General features: G+C 53.8%; 1 protein-coding gene and 1 pseudogene across 1 annotated transcript; both read right to left on the bottom strand.

Moving 5' to 3' along the window:
• Positions 1-1,503: 1,503 nt before the first annotated feature.
• On the bottom strand, positions 1,504-2,251 carry LOC118626838 (annotated as a pseudogene).
• Positions 2,252-5,507: 3,256 nt separating this feature from the next.
• On the bottom strand, positions 5,508-22,677 carry GPR157 (G protein-coupled receptor 157). Its single transcript, XM_036256541.1, has 4 exons — positions 22,201-22,677; positions 10,295-10,508; positions 7,111-7,305; positions 5,508-6,672 (listed from the first exon to the last, which is right to left on the bottom strand). Exons 1-4 carry the CDS (start codon positions 22,581-22,583, stop codon positions 6,460-6,462), a joined length of 1,005 nt encoding a protein of 334 aa, XP_036112434.1. The 5' UTR covers positions 22,584-22,677; the 3' UTR covers positions 5,508-6,459.
• Positions 22,678-24,978: the final 2,301 nt, after the last annotated feature.

The following is a 24,978-nucleotide window of genomic DNA, read 5'->3' as shown; positions in this document are numbered from 1 at the left end:
CAATCAGAGGGGAAGGTACAGAGATCTCCCCCTCCCCTCCCCCCCCCGCACGCACATGCACAGCCTTCCTCATAATCAACACCACCCACCGGAGTCTACATTTGTTACCTAGGATGAACTACACTGACACATCTGTTAGACAAGAACTTTCATGGCTGAAAGCCTTCCTTAAGAAAAGGTTTCCTGCCCAGCCGGTGTGGCTCAGTTATGCACCAGGAGGTCGCCAGTTTGATTCCTGGTCAGGGCACATGCCCGGGTTGTGGGCTCGATCTCCCGTAGGGGGTATGCAGGAGGCAGCTGATAAATGTTTCTCTCTTATTGATGTTTCTCTCTCTCTCTCCCTTTCCCTTCCTGTCTGAAATCAATAAAAACATATATATATTTTTTTATCCTCACCCGAGGACATTTTTCCAATTTTTGTACAGATAGAGTGGGAGGGAGAGAGAGGGAGAGAGGAGAGAGAAACATCGACGTGAAAGGGACACATCGAGTGGCTGTCACCCGCACGACCAACCAAGGCCGGGGACAAACTGCAACCGAGGTACATGCCCTTAGCGGGAACCGAACCCGGGTCTCTCCGGACCGCAGGCCAATGCTCTAACGCTCTAAGGGCTAAAAACATATATTTAAAAAAAAAAAAAAAAAAGAGTTCCTGAGCCATACACTAGTCAGAAAAGGACCAGGTCCTGGCATGCAGCCTGGACCATCAGCAGTGGGGCTAGATGTCCGCCATCCTGGATTGGACGGGCTCTTTTACACAGTGTGTTCCAGGGAAGAAAGATGTAAGTTGCTCTGGAAGAACTTACATTGGCTACAGATAAGGGGGTGGGGAAGGTGAAGCCAGGAAGTTCTCTGATAGGCGCATAGTCTGTAAGGAAGACATATTTGCAGAAAGTTCCTGCCTGTGCAGGACGTGATGGCGTCCAGGGAATGGACGCCGGAGGCTGAGTCAAAGCTCCCACATGCATTCAGGAGTGCGAGCCGTGTTTCGTTAGCTGGTTTACCCTCGTCGCTCTCACTCTCTGGATGCCGAACTTTAACTTAGAAGATCTCAGGATTTTGGTCTTGTTGCATCATCATCACCCAAAGTCCATAGTTCACATTAGGTAGGTTCACTCTTGGTGTTGGATATTCTGTGGGTTTGGACAAATGTGTATTGACAAGTCTCCACCATTGCAGTCACAGAGTGGTTTCATGGCCCTAAAAATCCTCTGTGCCCTGCCGTCCATCCCTCCCTCCCCTCTGACCCCTGGCAACCACTGGTCTTCCTACTGTCTCCTTAGTTTGGCCTTTTCCAGAACGTCATGTACTTGGAATCACACGGCACGTAGCCTTTTCGGGCTGGCTTTTCATTAGGTGTATGCATTTAGGTTTCCTCCCTGTCTTCGTGGCCTGACAGCTCATTTTCATCGTCTGGATGTATCACAGTTTATTTATCCATCACCTACTGAAGGACAGACATCTTGGCTGCTTCTTACTTTCTTTTTTTAAGTGTATAAACTATTAACAGACAATGCCTACAGATTTCTTCCTGGACACACCCACAGTGCGACCCCGGCGACCATGGTCTTGGTTTGCAGGCCTCGAACACGAAGACCCCTCTGTGAGCCCGAATTTTCTTCAGCCGCCCCCGGTCTTCCCGGAGCTTGTTGTCCAGACCACTGGGCGGGGCCTGGCTGTATCTTCCGTCCGTCATGTCCTTCTGTCTGTTCAAGAACCAGCCTGGGACCCTGTACTGGCGTGGATTCTGCAGAATGGTGACCGCGCTCATCCTCAGTGAGCTCTCCTGCCCTCGTGGGGAGGCTCCTATCTGCTTCCTCGACACCACGGAAGCACAGCTTCACCCACGTCCTCGACTGCAGTGATGGCAAAGGCTGTTTACTGCCGCCCCTCGATGCTGGTGTCGAGTACCCGCAAAATGCGCTGGAACTTCTGGGGCCACTAGGGAGCCGCAGCAGCCCAGCAGCGGCGTAGGCCTCCTGCGCAAGCTCGGTCCCGTCCAAGTTTCGGCAAATGTGAACAAGGCTGCTGTCCACACCCACGTGCAGGTTTGGTGTGAATACAAGCACTCGGCTCGAGGTAACTGCGGAACGGCACGAGAATGTTGAGTTCTGTAGGAAACCGGCACACTGTCCTCCAAAGTGGCTGCCGCAGGCTGCACAGCCGCGAGGTCCCCGCTGCTCCCGTCCTCGCCTGCACTTGGCACTGTCAGTGTTCTGGACGTTGGCCGTTCTAACAGGGTGCAGTGCATCTCGTCGTGGGAGTTTGCATTTCCCTGATGACCGAGACGTGAGCATCTTCTCGTGGGCTCTCCTGAAGCCTGTGTATCTTCTTTGGGGAGGTGTCTGTTAAGGTCTCTGGCCCATTTCTGATTGAGTTGTTTTCAATTGTTGACTGTGAAGAGTTCACGGGCATTGGGGGTGACAGTCCCTTATCAGCTATGTTCTTTTCCAGTTTTAGCGAGACATACCAACATCTGTCACTGCACAGATTTAGGGCGTACGGCACGACGGTCTGACTTACATATATCGTGAAGTGGTTACTGCAGTGGGTTTAGAAAACATCCATCATCTCGTGGAGACATACTGATGTGTCTTTTGCAAACACTTTCTCCCAGTCTGTGGCTTGTCTTCTCCCTCTCTTGGTAGTTAATGTATTTTTAACTTCACATAAAACGAAGTGGAACAAATAAACAAGCAGCACTTTGGAAGAACTAAGTTCCTGAGATACCGCTGTTAAAGGAAAAAGAAAACCAGGCTTGAAGGCGGCCGGCGTGGGCTTGCAGACCCGCACGGGGCGGGGCAGCCGCTCCCATGGCTGACTTTGGAAGGCTGCTCCCCCTGGGCAGAGCCGCGTCCCGGCTGTCCCCGGCCGCCAGGAAGCCTGTAGCTGCCACTGCAGCGGGTGGCGGTATGTTGTGATAAAATGGTGCAGGAAGGATGCGACACTGAAGTGTCACACTCACGAGAGTTTAGCCCTAAGCCATGGGTCCCTGGAACTCGGACCTGTTGGTACTCATATGGGGCAGGGCCCGGGAATCTGTTTTCTAAAGCCCTGCTCCCCCATCTCTGTGATCCTATCAGGCATGGGAGCAGCTATGCCAGCAGGGCAGCCACCTACTTGACTCCATTTCCCCCCAGAAAAAAGGTCCAGACGTCATCTCCAGGTCCCCACATGGAAGGCTCTGGAGAGGCCCCCCGTAGCACAGGTCCATGGGAGCCACCGTGCCCCACCTCCCCACATCACAGGCAACCAGTTGACCACACACGCAAAGGGGAAATCATTATTTTATTTCATTTAAAATATCAGGACTTTGGCCTCAACCTAGACGGTCAGTGTTTTCATTACAATTTTGCATGTGCGAAAAAACTCACGCTATGTTATTACATCATAACAAGAAGTTTGTAAAAAATGTTTCTTTTTCTTGTGGACATATAAGGGGCTCTGTTTGCACCCTTAGTCTGGGCCAAATAATACTCTTTATTAAAAAACAAAACAAGCCCTGGCCGGTTTGGCTCAGCGGTTGGAGTGTCGGCCTGGGGTACAGAGAGACCCGGGTTCGGTTCCCGCTAAGGGCACGTACCTCGGTTGCAGTTTGTCCCCGGCCCTGGTTGGTCGTGCGGGTGGCAGCCACTCGATGTGTCCCTTCACATCGATGTTTCTCTCTCTCTCTCTTCCTCTCTCTCCCTCCCACTCTACCTGAACAAAAAATGGAAAAATGTCCTCGGGTGAGGATAAAAAAAACAAAAACAAAACAAAACAGCCCTGGCTGGTTTGGCTCAGCAGTTAGAGCGTCGGCCTGCGGACCAGAGAGACCCAGGTTTGGTTCCCACTAGGGGCACGTACCTCAGTTGCAGTTTGTCCCCGGCCCTGGTTGGGGTCGTGTGGGTGGTGACCACTCGATGTGTCTCTCTCACATCGACCTCCCACTCTATCTGATGATGAATGCAAAAAAAAAAAAAAAGTGTCCTCGGGTGAGGATAAAAAAAATTTAAAAACAAAACAAACAACAGTAACTGCAGCACAAGGAGGCAGAAAGTGCCTGGTAAACCAGATTAAAAGACTTAAAAGACCAAGGTTCAGCCCTGGCTGGGTGGCTTAGTTGGTTGGGGCATCATCTTTTGCACCAAAGGGTTGTGAGTTTGAGTCCTGGTCAGGGCACATACCCAGGTTATGGGTTCGATCCCTGGTTGGGGTATGTACAGAGGAAATTTAAGGCTCTCTCTCTAAAAATCAATAGAAAGCATATCTTTGGGTGAGGATTAATAATAATGAGAATAATAATAAGGTTCAGAGACTGTCTGAGACCACAGCACCTGTTCCAGCTGAGGACACACACCTGTAACTGAGGGCTGAAGGTGGATCAACATTAAAGACGCAGAGGAGAGTGTAAAAACACCCCCGTGTTCACCAGCCCTGCCTCCCCTCATGTGACTTCATCCCCACACCTCCTCCTGTTCTGAACTCCACCCACCCAGCTGGAAGGCCCTAAGGAAGAGGGATGCTGTTTTCCAGGTTGGCCCCTGGCCTCAGGCCTGGGCACTGGGACAAGCCCCCTTGGTCCTGCCCACACAGTCTCCACCACTCACCAGCTGCAGAAACGGGGCGGGCAGCAGAGGAGGCTGAGATGGACACACCCAGGTGAACTGTTGGGCGGTGTTTACAGACCTTGAGGGAGCCCCGGAACCCAGAAGCTCTTCTGCGAGCCCAGGGCTCCCTCTGCTGGCCATGTGGGACTGCAGCCTGTCTGGGGAAACAGGTCCGGCCTGCCTGAGGAGGCCACGCCCCCGGGCCGGCTGAGCGGAGGCCCCCAGGCCCCCTCCCCCAGGAATTACTCCAGCAGCCCTTCCTCTGTGGTCCACACTCCTCCTGGGCTGTGGACCCTTCTCTCTTCTGCAGCAAACAGCTCCTGGACCTCTGCTCCACTCTAGAAGCTAACACGAGGGTCTTGACCAGCTATGTGGCCGTGATCTGCGGCGACATCCTTCAGGGAAGCACGGATTTCCCTTCCACAGGCTGTTTCTGGCTGACTGACTAGCTCTCTAGCGCAGCCCAGAGCTTTCTTCGCATCCTAAGGGGGTGTTTACCTCTTGCTGGTTTTCATCAAGAAACTTTAAAACAGAAACCCAAAACGAGTGTTTTGGACTAGCGTGCAAAGAGTCATCTGACTGTTCCTTTGGGCTTCCCTTCCTATTTCGGATTTCGCTTTTCAGAGTAAAACAGGGATCCACAGGACGGACTTGGTTTTCAGCCAGAACTGTGTTACAGGCTGTGGAAATCATTTCGGTTCGGCAGGGTTCTCATGGGACCCAAGGGAGGGGCACCTGTGGGGGAAACGGGACCCCCCGCCCGAGGCTCCGGTGGCGGCGTCTGCACCTCCCATTCTGAGCCCCTGGCTTGACCACGGAGACAGTTCAAGGGCTGGTGGGAGAGCTACAGAACAGAGATACAGATGCTAATTTTAAATCATTTCTCTATTACACGTAATTGATCATTCGTGCCCCATGTGTCACTTCCCCCGGCCAACTCCCAAAGCTTCACCTTTGGGGAGGAGTCAGTATGTGGACCATTGGTGGTTGCCTTTCCTAAAAAAAAAAACAAAACTAGGAGGTGAACAGGCCAGACCCCATCCGGATGCAGCCCCAAGCAGCCTTCACAGCACAGACCCGAGACGAGGCCTCGCAGGGGGTCCCCGCCGCAGGGGGTCCCCGCCACGGCCTTTCTTCTCCCTGGCCCGACACTGCGCTGGACGAGAAGCCTGTATCTGATGTGCCTGGTGCAGGCAGGAGCCTGGATTCTGGCCTGTGCTTGAAACTCAAATGCGATCTGCACCACAGGTGGGCAGCCCAGAGCTGGGGAGCGTCCGCGGAGACCGGCTGCCGGAGCAGCCGTGCTGGGCTGTGCGCGTGGCGGCCACCAGGAACCCTCCAGGGAGCCTGTTGGCGGGAACAGGCTCCTGTTGACTAGCAGACTCTCCCAGAAGAGCCAGGCCCTCCGGGGAAGGTCAGCACCCGGCAAACTGGGAGTCTGCTCCAAGATACTAGGTGGGGGTACCAGAGACATTTTATTTAGGGTGGGTCCCTGGTGTACACAGCTCGTCATGCTTTTCCCACAGCTGTGGAGCCGCACGTTGTAAACAGTGCTGTGTGGTCCGGAGGCCGAGGACCGCTGGACCACAAGGCAACCCGGCAGTGACCACGTACCACCGGTTCCCTGAGTCTCCCTGCCAACCCTCAAGCAGACGGTCGCCCGAGGGCAGCGGGTCACGGGTGTGAGGACACGTGCCGCCTGAGGGTCTCGGAGGTAGAAGAAGCGGAGCTTGTGGCTGCCCCTCGACGGGCATCAAGAGCTCCCACAGAATAAGGCAGGCTGCCCGCCGCAGACGTCCCTGCCCACTCCCTGCAGCAGGACTCAGCCCCGTCTGTCCAGGGCAGCCCCACACAGAGCCAGGCAAAGTGCTCAGGTGTGTGGAAGTTCGTCGGGGTCCACCTGGGTCCCCGAGTCTCGCGCCCTGGAGGGGGCAGGAGCCTGGGGCAGGCTGGTGGGGGTCTCCGCGGGCAGCTGGGCAGGGCAGCAGCAGCAGCAGCGAGAGAAGAGCCGTGTCCGGACCGCGCGGGTGCAGAGGACGAACATGATGCAGTTGGCGCCTCCCTGAAACGTGTTCCCGATGCCCTGCCAGGGAGGAGAGAAGAGGCCGGGGTCTCAGACACATGCCCCAGGGGCTGGCAAGTGCTGCAAACCCAGAACCTTGTCCTCCACCCCTGGGGCTGGGCTTCGGTGACCCTGCCATGTGGGCCTTCGGCTGGGCCCTGGGAAAGTCTAACTTGCAGACCTGGCCCAGACCTGTCTCCAGGTCCTCTGGGTTGGGAAGGACCCAGGATCCGTTCACTCTCCTAGGTCTACTCTTAGGCTGCTGGACAGCACCCGGTTTCCGCTCCTCGGGCTACACGAGAGCCACACTGACCTTGCACCTTCTCTCACCAAGGCTCACTGTCTTGGGCAGGAAGGAGGGCACAGTGGAGCGGCCCCGCCAGCCCCATGTTGGCTGAGGCACTGGGACGTGTCCCCTCTGCAGGGGGCAGCGGGGCCAGGGAGGGCGGGCCTACGTACGTGCAGAACAACCAACACCGGGGTCTGCACGGCCGGGGAGCCGCAGAGGGTCAGGACGAAGCGCACAGTGCTCCAGACCCGAAGGCAAATGAAGATGAGCGGGATGAGAACCAGCTTCTTATCAGCCATGGAGCTGTGATGCTGAAGTCGGTGCACCTCCGACAGGATGGGCCGGTACTCGGAGAGCGCCTGGTGCTGTGCGGGGACACCGAGAGCTGGCGTGAGCAGGGCGGGATGCTCCGAGGAGGAGAAAGCAGTGAGCCATGGAGTGCCTCCACCTGCACGCTGGAGCCCAGTCCCCTCTCCAGCCTGGGTCCTTCTCCTGAGCTCCCCTCTCCTCGATCCACGGCCTATGCTGCATCCCCACATGGATGCCTTAACACTTCTGAAAACAGAACACCTTATCTGGACCCCAAGCCCGCCGCATGCCTCCCCATCTCAGCTCATGGAAACACCATCCTTCCAGGTGCTCGGGCCAAAATTTGGGTGTCATCTCTGATTTCTTTTTCCTTGTTACCCCACATCCTATCTGGGGACAAGTCCCGTGGGCTCTACCCTCACAAGAGACCCCGAATCTGGATGTTCGGTCCCCTGCCACCAATGTGGTCCAAGCTCCACCACAGCTTCTCTGGATGGCTGCTGCCTCTCCTGGTCCGCCGTCACCCTGACCACCAACCCCCTCCCCCCGATGGCCCTGTTCTCAGCGCAGAAGCAGCACAGTTGCTCGGGAACCTGAGTCAGATCTAGCCAGTCTTCCACTTGAAGCTCTCGGTGCCCTCCCATTTCATCAGTTCCTGACGAAGCCTCCCACCCAGGCTAGCCTGGCCTCACCCCTCCACTTCCCCTCCACTTCCCCTCCACTTCCCCTCCACTTCCTCTCCTGCAGTCTCACGGTCTCCTTATTATTCCCCAACTTGCCAAGCACATCCCCCCCAGGGCCTTTGCACTAGTGATTCCCTCTACCAGGATGCTCTTCCCCACCCACCCGTGTGCCTCAGCCCCTCACCCTCTTCCCGTCTTTGTTCCAGAGTCGCCTTCTGAATAAGGCCTAACCTAATGACCCTACCGACCTGCAAAGGCATTTCCCATGCAGCCCCTCCCCACAGCCAGCTCTCTGTCTGTGTCTGCTTTCCACAGCTCTTCTCCTCCTCCTTCCTAGATGTCGTTCTCTTTCGTTTATCAGCACCCCCCCAGAATACAGGCTCCCCAGATCCTGCCCCAGAGGAGAAGCTCGCAGGAGGGGCTCCCCCCAAGCTGGGGCAGAAAGAAGAGGCGAGTGGGCACCAGCTGTGGCCTCCCCAGCCCTGGGGACGCCCTTCAGTGCGAAGGGGGAGGCTCCCCTTCCAGATCCCAACTGCCCTTGTAAAAACAGACAAAACTGTTCATGACAAAGATGCGTTTTTGAGCCTGGCTCTGCGCCAGGGCACTGAAGGTCCAAGTGAGAGGAGGAACCACACACCTTGGCATCTGTGGGCACCTGAGCTGCTGCAACTCACCTGCTCAGAGCACCTGCCTCCTCCCCGGGGCCCTCAGCAGCGGCCCCGTCCAGCACCGGCCGCCACGGGCAGGGCCAGGTGGCTCCAAGGCGCCCCGTGAGCTCTCCTTCCGAGCTAGAGGCAGGGAGCCATCAACTCCTCCCCACCCACTGTTCTTCCTTCTTTTGGACTGGCCCCGCGGCCCCAGGCTTACTGCCCATGGCAGGAAGGGCAGCTCCAGAGGGGCATCCTGGGCAGAGCCCGGTGGAGCGCTGGTAGCCTTCGGGGAGGAGGGCACCCCTGGCCCAGGCAGAGGACAGAGAGGGTTTCAGACCAGTTGCTAAGCCCTGCGGGCATCTCTCCAGCTGAGACAGAAGGGGCCGCGGGGAGGGATGAGAATCAGTTCCGAGTAAAAGGAGAACCAGAAGTCTCGATGCGAGCGGGAATACAGGTGGGGATCAGCTGCCAGGAGCACCCTACAGACTCAGGAGCGGCTGCTGAGCCGCCAGTGCGCCCTGAGCGTTGGACGCACTGGCCAACGCCGCAGCCTTGCCCGCGCAGGGCACACCAGCGGCGACCCTGCAGGACGAGCCAGGAAGTCCGCGTTCGGAGTTTCACGGGAACCTGTCTCCCTGCTCTGGCCACTGTCACCTTCACCTTGTATCTCAGTTACTTACACAACTGCCTCCGCCTGGGCCAGGACCCCCATCTGAGTTCTCGGGGTACACTCCCACCGCACACTGTGCTTCTGTGCATAGGAGATTCTCAACAAAAATGTATGAATGAGCCCTGGCCGGTTTGGCTCAGCAGTTAGAGTGTCGGCCTGCGGTCCAGAGAGACCCGGGTTCGGTTCCCGCTAAGGGCACGTAACTTGGTTGTGGTCTGTCCCCGGTCCTGGTTGGGTCAGGCGGGTGGCAGCCACTCGATGTGTCCCTTTCACGTCGATGTTTCTCTCTCTCTCTCTCTCTTTCTCTCCCTCCCTCCCACTCGTTCTGAACAAAAAAATGGAAAAATGTTCTCCGGTGAGGATAAAAAAAAAATGTACTGAATGAGTGGCTGATCAGATCAATGGATGAGTTACTCTGGGGCTTTCTGGGTAGCAGTTTGCTTGTGGCCAGGAGGAAGCCGTAGTTGACATTTGCAGAACCAGGAGTGAAGAAAAAGGAACCAGTTGGCCAGACTGGCAGAGAAAAACCATTCTTTCCTAGAACTGGCCAGCCGGCCCAGAGTCTGATTTAGGAATCCCCGAGTACCTGGAAAGCCTGCCTATGTGATCTAATTCTAATCAAGGACAATGAGGTGAGTTATTGCATCACTGATGCTGAGACTCAGGGCCTCCCTTCCAGCTCAATTTTTCCTTGGATGCCATTCCCCTACATTCCGCTCGAGGCTGGGCCACGCGGTGTCTGTCCGGGAGGGCTGTGGCCGAGCACAGGCTGGCTCTCTCCTCCAAAGCTGAGCAGGTCTGGGGAGCCCTTGACCTCCGCAAGCACCCCTTTCCTCATCTAAAAACAAGGAGTCACAGAGCCCGTTCCTGCCAGGGCTGTGTAGTCAGCAAAGCAGACAACCCACGACGCGTGTAATTCACGGCGACGGACACACAGCAAACCCTCCATTCCTAGTTCTGTCCCCTAGGTGGCCGAGCCCAACGCCAGGACGCAGGGCAAGCCCACACCGGCTCGGCGGCCACACGGGCTCTGGGCACCTACCGCCCTGTTTATGTGCTTCCTGACGAGGAGGTAGAGCACGGGTAGCGTGACGTAGGCCAGCATCTCCCACAGCTTCCCGGTCAGCAGCATCCACAGAACGTGGTCCTCCGCCTCCAGGTCGATCCAGCACCAGCCCACGGACACGTCCGAGGCGTCGTAGCCGATCTTCTTTAGAGCGACAGCTGCCACGGTGATGGCCAGTGGAACCCCCCAGCTGAGGGATAAGGAGTAAACAGGCACCGAGGTCAGCCCTGGCTCCCGGCACAGCCAGCAGGGAGAAATGACTGGGATGCTCCTCAGACGAGGAGACCCCTGCCCTGCGTTCCCGGAGGAAAGGGGGGCAGGGGTCCTCAAGGCCTCGGTCCAGCCCTGCTCTGCCTGAGCCTGCCAAGCCCACCCCAATGCCCAACAGCCAGCCCTCCGACCAGCCCGGGTCTAGGGGTACACAGACTGATGACCTGGGCTTGCTTGGGCACGGAGGTCCAGGGTCCCGTGTACCTGCAGCAGGACCTGGAAGGGGATCTGGGCTTTGGGCAGACACACCTCCCAAGTCCTGAGGCCTCCTCGCTCTATGTGGGGTCGTGCCCTAGCACGGGTCAAAGGGGGTTCTCTAAAGCAGAAAGCCCAGGGCAGCACCAGGATCACTTTTCTGGAGTTTCATTACTATCCCCAGAGCGACGCAGCACGGATGAGGCCTGAACCTACGGCCCCATCCCAGTGACCTCAGTGTCTCTGCCCCCAACAGGGGAGGCAGGAAGGAGCTTGTCCTCCTAGAAGTCACAAAGGCACGGAAGGGGCAAAACCCCTCACAAGTTAAAGGGTATGTCAAAGGTATCAAGTTACACCCAGGAGTTTGTGCATGCCGTTTGATTCCGGGGCAGGGCACGTGCCCAAGTTGTGGGCCCAATCCCCAGTGGGGGGCATGCAGGAAGCAGCCAATCGATGTTTTCTCTCATCAATGTTTCTCTCTCTCTCCCTTTGTCTCTAAAATCAATAAAGAAAAAAAACTAAAGTTATATTGTTCTATGCAAGCATTTACCTTTTTTTTTTTTATCCTCACCTGAGGACATTTTTCCATTTTTGTTCAGATAGAGCGGGAGGGAGAGAGAGGAGGAGAGAGAGAGAGAGAGAGAAAAACATCGACATGAAAGGGACACTTCCAGTGACTGCCTCCTGCACGACCCCAACCAGGGGATGAACCGCAACTGAGGTACGTGCCCTTAGTGGGAACTGAACCCAGGTCTCTCTGGACCGTGGGCCGAAGCTCTAACCACTGAGCCAAACCGGCCAGGGCAGCATTTACCTTTTTAAAACTCATGCCATCCTGGGATTTTTAGGACATTTCACAGCTAAGAGTCCATGAGGGTGAAGGCCGTGCTGGTTCACTATTCTGTCACCAGGTAGGGGCAAAAGAAGGGCCTGCTGAATGAATGAACGAACGAATGAATGAATGAACAAATGAATGAACGAACCAACCAACTCAAGCCAAGTGACTGAGAGGTTTCTCCAATTCACTCCTTACACATTCGCTGTGTGCGCAGTACTGAAAAGGAAGTAAAGGGCTTTTAAAGTTGCTAAAATGGCAATCCTGAAGTTGTATGCCTGGCTTCTCATCCCTCGATGGTCTGCGAGGCTCCTCCAAGGAATTCCGGGAAGGGAAAAGCACCGTGTGCAGGGACGGTCACGGGGAAGGAGGCTGGGCTGGAGTGGAGGATCCCCAATCAGGTTGGAAGCAGGAGCAGAGAAAGAACCTGAGGAGGGCGCCCACTCCAGGCAGCGAGGTGATCCTTTCCCCTTGCTCAGGTCCTGCTGGCCCTGACAGGAGACCTGGGGACCACACAGTGACATTCCGAGACTTCAGATGTGTCCTACTAAAGCTACAAAGTGATGTACTTCCTCTAGATTACTGGGGTGTGCCCAGGGCTGACTGTGTGCTGGGAGTTGCCAGAGAGAAGACCAAAGAGGCAGAGAGAAGGCTTTGAAAGGGTCAAGAACGAGGGTTGACCAATCAGAGTTGCTGTTTGAATTTAAGCATAGACGGCAGTTCCGTTGGTGCCAGAAGCTGTTCCGGGAGGTATTTAGTAGAAGAGGCAAGATCACGGAGCCGGAGCCGGTGGGAATGAAGTGGGAGGGACTGCCTCCTAATCCAGCAAAGCTGGCTGAACCAGACCGTAACATACACTAATGCATACGCCTGTGGTGCACTGGTAATGCTTAGCAACTGGCTCCCGAAAATGTATTTGTACACATGCATGCTGGTATGTGAATGTGCACATGTACACTTATTATAAAATGTGCCCAGCCGGTGTGGCTCAGTGTTGACCCATGCACCAAGAGGTCGCCGGTTCGATATAAAAGATGTGGCCCTGACCAGTTTGGCTCGGCAGTTAGAATGTTGGCCTGCAGACCAAAGGGTCATGGGTTTGATTCCCAGTCAAGGGTCCGTATCTGGGTTGCAGGTTCAATCCCTGGCCCCAGTCAGGGTCCTGCAAGAGCCAACCGATCAATGCGTCTCTCTCATATCGATGCTTCTCTCTCTCATATCGATGCTTCTCTCTCCCCCCACCCCCTTCCACTCTATCTAAAAATCAATGGAAAAATATCCTCGGGTCAGGATTAACAACAAACAAAAAGAGATGTGAAGCACAATTTACAAGGAAGAATACTCAAAACTCCTCACAGTAGATTCCATCTGGCCAATTGGATCTCACAGAATGTCTGTGTTGATATCCATCCGCAGCCGCGCTATGGCAGCAATTAGCAAAGAAGTAGTTCCAGGGCGTGGAGCAGATGGATGTTTCCTCTTCCTCAGGGGAGAGGAAAGGGAATTAGGAAGACATCAGGGATAAGACAAATGCCGCAACTTCACTGGTTGACAGTGGTACCAGCAACTTCCTTGTGGGCACAGTCAATGATTTTCCAACAGTAGAGAAGTATTTCTTTTTCTCCTGCTCGTGACATTGCCTCTTCCCATCATCTCCCCCTGAAACACTTGGCTTCCTGCTTGCCGTCCCCCCACCATGGCTGCCATCTCTGCTTAAGTTCAGAGACAAGTAACACGTTTAAGTCTAATCTTTACTTATTAATGTATTCTCCATCACTTTCTTAAATCCAAATCAGGGGTCCAGCAAACTATGGCCCCCAGACCAAATTTGGCCCATGATCTGATCTTTTAAAATAAAGTTTTATTGCAACATAGTCACACTCGTTTGTTTACATCTAGGCTGCTTTCAGGTTGCAAAAGCAGAGCTGAGCAGTTGCAACTCAGATCACATGGCCCAGGAAGCTGAAAATATTTACTGTCTGGTCCTTTACAGGAAAAGTATGCTGCCTTCTGCCCTACACAATCAACAAGACAACCAATCAAGCCCTGATCTGTACTGTTTGCCAATTTCCAAGGTGTAAATATTCCCACCACGGCCAAGTTCAAGCCACCAGTTCACACGCACGCACAGCCGCATACCATCAGCTAGGGTTTCTATCACACAGGTGCGACAGTAAAAACCACCTCACGCGCACAGAAGAGAGTAAAATGCAGTCCAATAATCAGGATGTGATTGATTCTGAGTATTTTTGTGACTTTTGTTTTTAATATAATTCACTTAATTTTAAGTTTATATAACCTCATTTTTAAGCATGGCTGTATATAACAATCAGCTCAAAAAATGCCCTAAAATTTAACCATCGGGTCTCGGCAGCTGTCTTGCAGGACACCAAACGTGGACAGAACAGCAAAGGCTAGGGAGCTGAGAAAACCCTACTCTCCCGTAGGCGGGATGGTCTGGAAGACACTCCGCAAAGACGTGTGACATAATTCCCGCTTCCCAGAAATATATGCTTCCAATCTCTGACATATACCACTTCACTGTTCTTTATTCCTCCACAGAAAGGAAGTCGTCAACCAAAAATGAAACAGCACCAGAACAAGTAAGATAGCTGAATAACAAACAGCATGTTCGAAAAGGACCAGGGGCTCCCGTTGGTTTTGACCTAGAAGCCCAGGTGCTCCGAGAGGTTGCCCGATGCCTCGATGTGGGAGTTCAGAGTCCTGCCTCTGTGTGGGCACCTGCGACCCACACTCTAAACCTGAGGCTGTGAAGCTGGCACCAGAGCTGGGCACGTAGGACAAGCTGGGCCTTGTTCTCAGATGTTTAAAGACTCCTGCTGGGGAGAAGGGGCCAGATGGGGAGAAGGGCAGGGTGTCCTGCTCAGCCCTGAACCTGACGGAAACCACAGGGCCATGTGTAGGGGATACAAAGACGTGCACTGGGGTGGGTGGCACATGGTTAAAGCAGGTGACTGGTAAGTCCCCTTCTCTCCAAACCCAGGGCTCTGAGGCTGAGGGGAAGCAAGGCTGGGGTCATCTAGATGGAAGGAGCCCGAGGTCAACGCACTGAGCGGAACCCCCAGGAGAGGCTCCAATGGCTTCTCCCAGAGGGGCCTGGGCCCCAGCTCTCACTTCTGCCTGCCTGGAAACTGAGGTCCGAGTCAGCGACCTCCCCCTTCAGAGGCTGTGGTGGGCTGAGCTGGGCCCCCCCCCCCCCCCCGAACTCATATGTCGAAGCACTAAGCCCCAGTACCTCAGGAGGTGACTGGAGTTGGAGAGAGGGAATCTAAAGGGGCGATCAAGGTAAAACGAGGCCACTAGGGTGGGCCCTAATCCAATCGGACTGGTGTCCTTACGAGAGATTAGGTCACAGACACACCTAGAAGGACGAGCATGTGAGGCACAGGGCACAGACAGCCGCTCCAAGGCAAGGAGCGAGCTCTCCCTTCCAGCCTGCGGGACCGGGAGAGGACAGGTATCTGCGGTTTGAGCTGCTCCATCCGGGGCACTCTGTTACGTAAGACCCAGGACACTAACACAAAGGTTTTCTACAAACTACAAGGGAAGAGAGACATGCTCTGGTCAGGGGTCAAGGTCCTGGCTCCTGGGGACCCCACTCCCAGAGGGGAAGGGCTGGATGGAGACACCCTCCCCCGCCGCACCCAGACTGGCAGAGCTTGGCGGAGGAGGAAACCGACCAAAGACATTCAGATCCATCACAAGGAGCTCAGCGCTTCCTAGAACTGGTGTCCTTTTTGTTTTCAGATCTCCTCCAGGGAAGTGGAACTAGACTAGCCAGGTGGCGAGTAAGCCACCTCCCAGTCCCTGACATTTGCCGGCTGACTTCAACACGCACGGTGCCCAGAACACAGAACAGCGGGTGCTCTGGGCTTCCCTCAGAGTTCCCGGCTCTGCCCAGCTGGGGATCTTCCAAAACCTCTCAGGCCAGTCAGGATGGGGGACACCTGGGGTGACAGAGAGCCTCTTCCACTTCCCACTTCACGCGCAAAAAGAAGTACCCCCCCCACCACCACCACGAAGGGTCAGCCTGCCAGGGGCTCAAGGTCTGTCAATAGTTTGCCCCCACTGCTGGGTTCCTCCACTTTGCCCTCTCCCCAAACCTCAAGCTTCCTACAGATCTGGGTTGGGGGTGGAGAATTGGTGGGGAAGGAAACAAAGGGGTCTTCTCCCGCCTCCCACAGGCCAGACAGCAGTGCCCTGTCTAGGTGCCGTGTGGCCTATGGGAAGCCTTGAATGTTAACATAACTCCAAAAAAACGCTTTGAGAACAAAACTATCAGGCAACAATGTGCCGATTTAGAAAGCTCTCCGGAGCAGGACGGAGCCCCAGAGGGAAACGCAGCTGCAGTGAGCGGGGCCTGGAGAGAGGAGTCACAAGGGCCATGCTGCCTCGAGGTCTCTTTCCAGAACAATGGGCACTAATTGTTAAGTGTGGAGCAGAGGGGTGGGACGTGGGAGAATTTGGGGGAGTCAGCTACTGGCCAGGCCACCACGAGGTCACTCTGCAGCTCTGGCCGAAGGAGGGGGAAGGGTGCCCAAGGGAACTTTTAAACACACCCCCTGGCATCATCTGCAGCCCTCGCTCGTTCTGGTGGGCACCTCGGATCCACCTGCAGTGCTCAGAGATGCTTCCTGTCTACCTGGGGACGGGCAGGCCTGACCCCGCCCTGGCAGAGGCGGCTTCCCAGGAACATGTGAATGCAGCATGACTATTTGCTCCTCAGCAGCGCTCTCTGCAAACATTCTGGAGGTAGTAAAACAGCCAGTTCAGCTCTTGTCATTTTGGGGAACAATGATAGACGTGGGGTGCTGTTCGTGCAGCCTGTGTCCATCTGTCATTCAGACACTGCCTGCTTGGGGCCCTGTCACTGGGCCTCACAGCCGTGAGCTGGTCTCCAATGAAAGAACTTAGAGGACCTTCCCTTTCAGGGTCATGTTTCCCCTTTTCTTTGATTAGAACTTCCCACTCCCCATAGCAGGGTTTTTTACGGTGAACTTGGGATGCCACAGACTCCTTCTTCCTCCAGAACCCCCACGCAAAGGCCAGAGGGTGGGTGAGCACCTGGGCCTGGAACACAGGGCCCGTCCCTGCCGAGGGTCATGCCCACACCCACTCCCACCTCAGTGGAGCCAGAAGTCCCAGACTGCTCGAGGTGGCCAGCTTGGCCAGGACCCTTCTACTCTTGCCATGGTGAGATGGGCCCCCCAGCCCGACTCTCCCTCAGGCTCCTAGGACACACAGACTGGTGCCTGGCACAGTGGGGGCCCGGGCAATGGCAGGTGGGGGGCCGTGCACCAGCCCAGCCCGACCCATTACCAGCTTCTGGCTCACCACCTTTTGGGGGAGGAGGGGCTGACAACCGCTTTTGAAAGGCAGGGATGGTTTCAGGCCAGCGGGGCTTATCTATGGGAAGGAACGGACCCCCCACAGCAGCCTGAGCGCCTCAGGTGAGTACTGCAGCCGATGTCCACAGACTTCGAACGTAAAATCCCGGGCGTCTGCAGCAGGCTGCCTCAACAGAGCAGAAGGGAACTCAATACAGGGCTTTGCCCTGAACAATGAACATTCTCCCACGACAACCAGGAAATTCGCTTCACAATGCTGTCAGGGAAGCTGAACGTCTGAGGAGTAAGAGGACATTTATCTCAACAAGACATTTATGAGTTACAACAGGAAAAACAGTAACTGCAGTGGCTGATAACCTCGGCCAAGCGATCAAAGGGACATGGCCAGGAGTGCACGGACCCAAGTCACTGGGAGGAAGGGACAGGACGGGGCTCCCTGAGGCTCCTGTCTACACTCTAGAAACAAAATCCACTGATGACGAAGTGCCAGACGACCCAAGCAGAGGGATGGGCTACAAGCTAATGGCCTGCACTCTTCCAAAGTCAATGTCATAGGGCACCCAGAAAGACAGCGAACAAAGAGACTGGAGGCTAAGTCAACATATAGGCCAAGCGTTTTCTTTGCTCTCGGGGACATTATTACAAGACTGACAATGAGTCAGTAAGGCCCACAGCCAGATTAACAGCATCACTCCCTCCTGCCTCTGGAAGGCCTGTGTGGGTCCTTAAGAGACTACCCTTGCCTTCTGCAAACACACTCGGGGGCATCAGGTCTGCGACTGACTTTCTCTTAAAGGGTTCCGGGAAACAATAACCGGAGAAGCTAAAGGTAACGTGATAAAATGCTAATAAGGGGACAATCTAAAATGCTAAAAATAAATCAGTCAAACTATATCTCAATTTAAAAAATTATTGTCGAGGCCAAGAGACAAGATGGAACCATCAAAGGAGGACAGACCTTGGAGTTCTGACCCCGAGCCTCCCACTATGTGGCCTTGGGCAGGTCTCATCAACTATGACTGAGAGGTAATCGTCCTGTCTGTTTCCTTACTGGTGACCAGCGAGCTAAGGACTGGGACAGCACTTTGCAAGAGCTCAGGAGCCAGATGGAGCTCATATGAAATACGGTTTCCCTGGGGATGAGTCTAAGCTGCCCTCCTTTTCCAATGAGAAAACAAGTCTTTCTGCAAAGGGAACCATGGCCGGTGCCACGATGGGGCCCCCGGAGCAGGTGAATTCTGGGAGCCTGGGTGTGGGCAGGCTTCTCTCCAGCCTCCTGCTGTACATGGCTGCGTTCAGTTTTACAGATGGTTATTTTCACTTAACATTGTATCATAACATTTAAAAAAAAATGATGTGTAGAGTTCACAGCCAGGATTGGCTACATAACATTTCCAGTGGGGCTGGCATCTATAACTTACTATTTCCTGGACATTGAGGTTGCTTTCAGATTCTCTCCCTGACAACAGTGCCTCACAGACTCCTTTGCACATACAGCTTTGTGTGCATTTTAGATTATCTCCTTAGACTAGGTCTCTATAAATAGGATTACTGGATCAAGGGGTATGAACCAAATACTTTCCACGTGGATTATTCCAATTTACATTGCCAAGAACAATGTAGGAAAATACCAGTTTCATCGGCATTTAGCACGTTCGTGTTCTGCCTTACTATTTTTTTCTTAATTAAAAGAGAAAATGATACCTCAATGCCATAACTTGCATTGTTTTGAGTACTAATGGGGCTAAAGTTTTCCCCATATATATTTACCAACTTTTACTATTTTGCCTGAATGTGGCCTTTGTCCAGTTATCAGGATAATTGTTGGTTTATTTTTTTAACCCCTTATCATTTCGTTTTAATCCTCACCTGAGGATATCTTCCCATTGGTTTTCAGATACAGTGGGAGGGAGGAAGAGAGGGAAGGGGGGAGGGAGGGAGTGAGGAGAGAGAGAGAGAGAGAGAGAGAGAGAGATTGAGAGAGAAAGAAAGAAACATCGATGTGAGAGACACACATTGATTGGTTGCCTCCCAAATTACCCTGACCCAGGGCTGGGAATCAAACTGCAACCAAGGTACGTGCCCTTGACTGGAATTGAACTGGAAACTCTTCGGCCTTTAGGTGGAGGTGCTCTAACTGCTGAGCCCGATCGTCCAGGGTGGATATTTGTTGGTTTAAAAAAAAAATCACTTTAGCCTGCTGGTTTGGCTCAACAGTTGGAGTGTCTGCATGTAGGCCAAAGAGTTGTTGGTTCGATTTCTGGTCAAGGGCACATACCTGGGTTGCAGGTTCAATCCCCAGTCCTGGTTGGGGTTGTAAGAGAGGCAACCAATTGATGTGTCTCTCTCACATCAATGTTTCTCTCTCTCCACCCCCCCTTCCACTCTAGCTGAAAAAAAATCAATGGAAAAATATCCTCAGGTGAGTAGTAACAACAACAATAAATCAATTCATAAAAACTCTTTATGGAATAAAGATAGCAACCTTTGGTGTTGTCATATTTTAAAATCTTTCTAAGACCAGAAGGGTTGAAAGAGTGAACTGATTTTCAGTTGGCTGAAGTGGTAACAAGTGATGACGGTCTAGCCCATGTCTGAAGATGACATTTCTCACGCCAACGGGCACTGAACCAACACAACTGATTCTTCAAAGACGCTGGAGAGTCCTTAGTACCGTCATTAGCTCTCTAGTCTGGGGTGGGGGGTGGGGGGTCTAGGTCAATAGATGAACCTGTTAGACAGGTTTTACCAATTCTCTCAGTCTACTAAAATGTGGGTGCTTACTTCTGAAAGGGAATAAACTGTCCAAGACCCTTTCTAGCTTGGACACAGGTACAGTTGTCCCTCGCCACTTCGTGCTTCGACTTTGGCGGCTTCACTCTATTGCGGTTTTTTCAAACATATTCATTAAAAAGTTGATCCAGACAGTGAAAATGATACAGCGCACACTTTGTTGTCTGAGTCAATGATATACTTCTGTATTACAATTACAATTAAAATTACTGTACGTATGGACTGTAGGCCTATGTATTCGAGCACCCAGGACTCCTTCAACGTCAGGTGCAACTGCTGGAGGCTGGAACGGATTAACCGCGATAAACCAGAGACGGCTGTATTTTCTTTCTTTCCTTTTTTTTTGTTAATCCTCACCCAAGGATATCTTTCCATCATTTTTAGAGAGTGGAAAGGAGGGAGGGGGGGAGAGAAAGAGAGAAACATCAATGTGAGAGAGACATATCGACTGGCTGCCTGCTGCACAACCCCAGACTGGGGTCATGGATCGAACCTGCAACCCTTTGGTCCTGATGCTCTAAGTGCTGAGCCAAACTGGCCAGGACTCTCTTCTTTTTTCTTTTAAGAAGTAGGTGGATCGCCCTGGCCGGTTTGGCTCAGCGGTGAGAGCGTCGGCCTGTGGTCCAAAGAGACCCGGGTTCAGTTCCCGCTAGGGACGCGTACCTCGGTTGCAGTTTGTCCCTGGCCCTGGTTGGGTCAGTGCTGTGCGGGAGGCAGCCACTCGATGTGTCCCTTTCACATCGATGTTTCTCTCTCTCTCTCTTCCTCTCTCTCCCTCCCACTCTATCTGAACAAAAAATGGAAAAATGTCCTCAGGTGAGGATAAAAAAAAAAAAAAAAAGAAGTAGGTGGATCATATTCAATGAACGAGATAAATAATTTGCATATTTTTTTAAGGCCAGAAGGAGACACACAGACTTTCTCAGGAGGACTTTCCTAAACATCACAGAAAACCCCCTAGAAGTGAACAGAAAGAACTCACAACTCAGGTGTCTTAGGAAAGTTGTCTTTTCTATAGGAACCGCGCTCAGCTTATCTTTATCACTTTAAAAAATATATTAGATTCAGTATTTTTTAAAAAGGTGGGGGGGGGGAGAAGAGATTCTTGCACAGAAAGTCTTGGGCACTTTCCCAAGTACATGTGAGCTCTGGGTACACACTGCCCACGCCCAGCCAGCCTGCCAAGGCCCAGGTCTTTGAAATGGCCACAGTTCAGGCAGGATGCTGCGAGGGGAGGAAAGGCAGCCCCCATCTCCGTGGACCTTTGCAGCATCCAGGGCACTGTTTGAATGGCTCACTGCAGCTCTGGCTTGAACAGCTGAGAAGCAGGCCATTTAGTTTCCCAGGGTCCAACTGGCCTCCATCCAACAGCTCTGAGGTCAAGTGACTCTTCAGGCTTGTGACCTCACTGTTGTGACACCCAGGTGACCTGTCTCTACTGAAGTGCTGACTGTCCTCAATTTTTGGAAAGCACTCAAACATTTAACAGAGAGGACCTATAATTAGGGCAGTATTTGGTGTTCTTATCTGGGGAGGGAGAGAGGAAACATGCCCTACAAAATTCCTGTCCCGGTTCAACACAGGACAGCACCAGATGTTTGAATCTTCAAATTACACCAGGAAGGGGCCAACCTTCTTCCTTAGGTGAGGGGTATTTGATGAGATGCTTCAATGCCAGGGCAGGACAAGGCTTTCATTTTCCCTATGCTCACATAGTCCAGGCAGCTGGTGGCCCTCTTCCAGACCAGCCACGGCTACTGACCTCAGCCTGAGTTGCTCAACTCTAGCAAGTCAAGATCCTCTAGAACAGAGATAACAACAGACAGGGGCCTGGGGTTGAGAGATGAGCAGAGAGAAAAGAAAGTCTTTTGTACATTTTACACGGAGGCACTGCATTTGGCAGAAGGCTAGGCGAACGGGCGGCCTAGGAGTAGCTGAATGCACCACACCTGGGGCTCAGGGTGTGGGTGGTGGCAGGGGATTGGGAGCTGGCAGGCTCTCCAACCTGGGGCAGCCACCTGACTCATCACCCAGCCTGGGATCCAGGTGCTTCTCCCCATGTGCAGCACAGATGGTCAGAACTCAGTGAAGCAGGAGCTGAAGGGCTCAAGGGTGTCCTGGCTCCCCATGCGCCTCTAAGTTCCCGGAGCCGAGCTCTAAGGGCGAGCTCTGGCCCTCCTCCCTCCAGGTGCTGAGCTGAGGCGCCCACCTCGCGGAGATTCAGGCGGGGGCAAGCAAAACGGGGCGCCCTGGGCGGTGATGCTCAGGACAGGCCCACCTCTCAAGCAAGCCTGACATCGTCCCGCTCATCCAGGGCTGCCCTGGGGAGTGAGCAGGCACTGCCCGCTGGGCGCCCTGCCAGGGACTCCACCGAGACGTGGGCGCCAGAGGGCTCGAGGGCCCCAGGGGCGGCCACCCACCTGACGACGTGGAAGGCCCAGAGCAGGCGGCCGTACCGGGGTCCGCGCGTGGTGCGGACAATGCTGAGGTACAGGTAGAGGGCGATGGCCACGGTCCAGAAGAAGGAGCTGGTGTTGGCGAAGGTGGAGAGCGCGCCCTGCAGCACGCAGTCCCACGAGGGGCCCGAGAAGTCCTGCAGCACCCCGTAGAAGTAGGAGGCGGCCGACAGCAGGTCGGCCAGCGACAGGAAGAGCAGCAGGCGCCGCGCTCGGCTGCGCAGGTCGGGCCACAGGGCGTGCGTGGCCACCAGCAGGCCCGAGCCGAGCGCGGACAGCACGCACGACAGCAGCACCACGGCGCGCTCCGACGGCACCAGCACGGTGGGCGGCGCGGGCGGCGGCATGGCCGGGCAGGGAGCGGGCCGCGGCGGGAATACGACGGCGCCACGAGGACAGACGCCGGGCCGCCGGTGCGGCCGCCGCCGACTCGGCACCCAGGCGCCCGCCGCTGGAGTCCCGACCCCTCCGCGCCCGCGAGCTTCGGCCCCTCTCCCCGCCCGGGCTCCTTGGCTCGGCCCGGGCCCCGCCCAGGCCCTCACGCCCCGCCCCCGCGCCCTCCGCCAACCATCCCCAAGGCCCTCACGCCGGGTCCGCGCTCAGGGTCCCGCCCTTACGCCCCGCCCCGGCCCCGCCCCCGCGCCCCGCGAACGATTTCACACCACGCCCCTGAGCCCAAATCCCGTCCGCGGTCGGGCTCCTAGAGCTTGAGCCCCACCCTTCGGAAGGGCCAGCGCTGCTCTTACCAGTTGGCTGGGAAGTCTGGCCCTGGAGAGCCAAGGACTTGCATTTTTAGGGGTAGTGTTACCTTCCTTCCTTCCAGCCTGTGTGTGGGGGAGCGGGGGATGGAGGCATTCTTTCCACTGGTAACAAAACAAGTCTGCATCTGTGATCCTCCTTCCCTAAGCACGGGTACAGAGTGTTCACAGGGCGGTGGTGGCGACTTCCCCAAGGGGTGTGGGCAGTTTTTCTTTCAATGAGCACACTATCTTGAAAAACATTAATCTCGCCCTGGCGGGTTTGGCTCAGTGGTTAGAGCATCAGCCTGTGGCCCAGAGAGACCCAGGTTCGGTTCCAGCTAAGGGCACGTACATCGGTTGCAGTTTGTCCCCGGCTCTGGTTGGGTTGTTCGGGTGGCAGACACTGGGTGTGACCCTTTCACGTCAATGTTTCTTTCTCTCTCCCTCCCACTCTATCTGAACAAAATATTGAAGAGTGTCCTGGGTGAGGATAAAAAAATAATAATAATCTTATTAGGTGTAATTTTTTTTTAAAAAGAAGCAGTCCCAATTAATTGGTTTTCTCATGATTTCATATTTTTAATTGAGAAATAACTTACCATAAAATTGGCACTTGAAATACACAGGTCAGTCGTTTTTAGTAGATTCACAAGTTTATGTGAGCATGGTTATTGTCTAATTCCACAACATAGTCATCACTCCCCAAAAGAAACCCATTTAGTGGTCACTGCCTATTTCTCCCTCGCCCAGCTCTTAGCAATCACGAATTCACCGTCTGTGCCTACGGATTCACCTCTTCCAGAGGGTCCACACAGATGGAATCAAACAATAGGTGGCCTCTGTCACTGGCCTCTTTCACTTACCATGTCTTCGAGGTTCATCCATGTGGTAGCAGGTATCAGTGCTTCATTTCTTTCTTTCTTTTTTCCATTTTTTGTTCAGACAGAGTGGGAGGGAGTGGAAGAGAGAGAGAGAGAAACATCGACGCGAAAGGGACACATCGAGCGGCTGCCACCGGCACGACCCAACCAGGGCCGGGGACAAACTGCAACCGAGGTACGTGCCCTTAGCAGGAACAGAACCTGGGCCTCTCCGGACCGCAGGCCGACGCTCTAACCGCTGAGCCAAACCGGCCAGGGTACTTCATTTCTTTTTATGCCAACAATATTCCCTCATGTGCATAGACCACATTTGTTTTTCCATTCATCAGTTGATGGTCATTTGGACACTTTTTTGCTATTATGAATAATGCTGCTATGAACATTCATGTATAAGTTTTTGTGTGAACATATGTTTTCAGTTCTCTTGAAGTGAAATTGCTGGGTCATATGCTTACTCAATGATTAGCGTTGTGTGGCTGCACCATTTTCTATTACTACAACAATGTATGATATGAAGGTTGCAGTTTCTTCACATTCTCCTGACATGGTTTATCTGCTTTTTAAAAATATGGTTTTATTGATTTTTAAAATTTTTTTAGAGAGAGAAACTGGGAGAGAGTGAAAGAGATGCATGGATCGGCTGCCTCCTGCACACCCACTGCTGGGGAATCGAGCCTGCAGCCTGAGCATGTGCCCTGACCGGGAATCGAACCCTGTCCTCTTAGTCCATGGGACAACCCTCAATCCACTGAGCCACACTGACTGGGCTCTTTACTTTCTTGATAGTGTACTTGGAAGCGCAGGAGTTTTTATTTTGTCCCTGTCCACATTACCAACTTTTTTTTTGTTACTGTGCTTTCTGGTGTCCTATCTAAGAAACCACTGCCTGATCCAAACTCACGAAGATTTACAGCCAAGCCCTGGCTGGTTTGGCTCAGCACGTGGACTGAAGGGTCGAAGGTTTGATTCCCAGTTAAGGGCATGTACCTGGGTTGCAGGTTCAATCCCCAGCCCCAGTTGATGTGTCTCTCACATCAATGTTTCTCTTTCTCTTCCTTCTTCCCTTCCACTCTGTCTAAAAATCAATGGAAAATCATTGGGTGAGGATTAACAACAACAAA

This window comes from Molossus molossus, unplaced genomic scaffold, assembly GCF_014108415.1.
Source record: "Molossus molossus isolate mMolMol1 unplaced genomic scaffold, mMolMol1.p scaffold_m16_p_12, whole genome shotgun sequence".
Lineage (NCBI taxonomy): Eukaryota > Metazoa > Chordata > Mammalia > Chiroptera > Molossidae > Molossus > Molossus molossus.
Note: the sequence above shows the minus strand (reverse complement) of the source record. Positions and strands in the feature narration are given on the sequence as shown.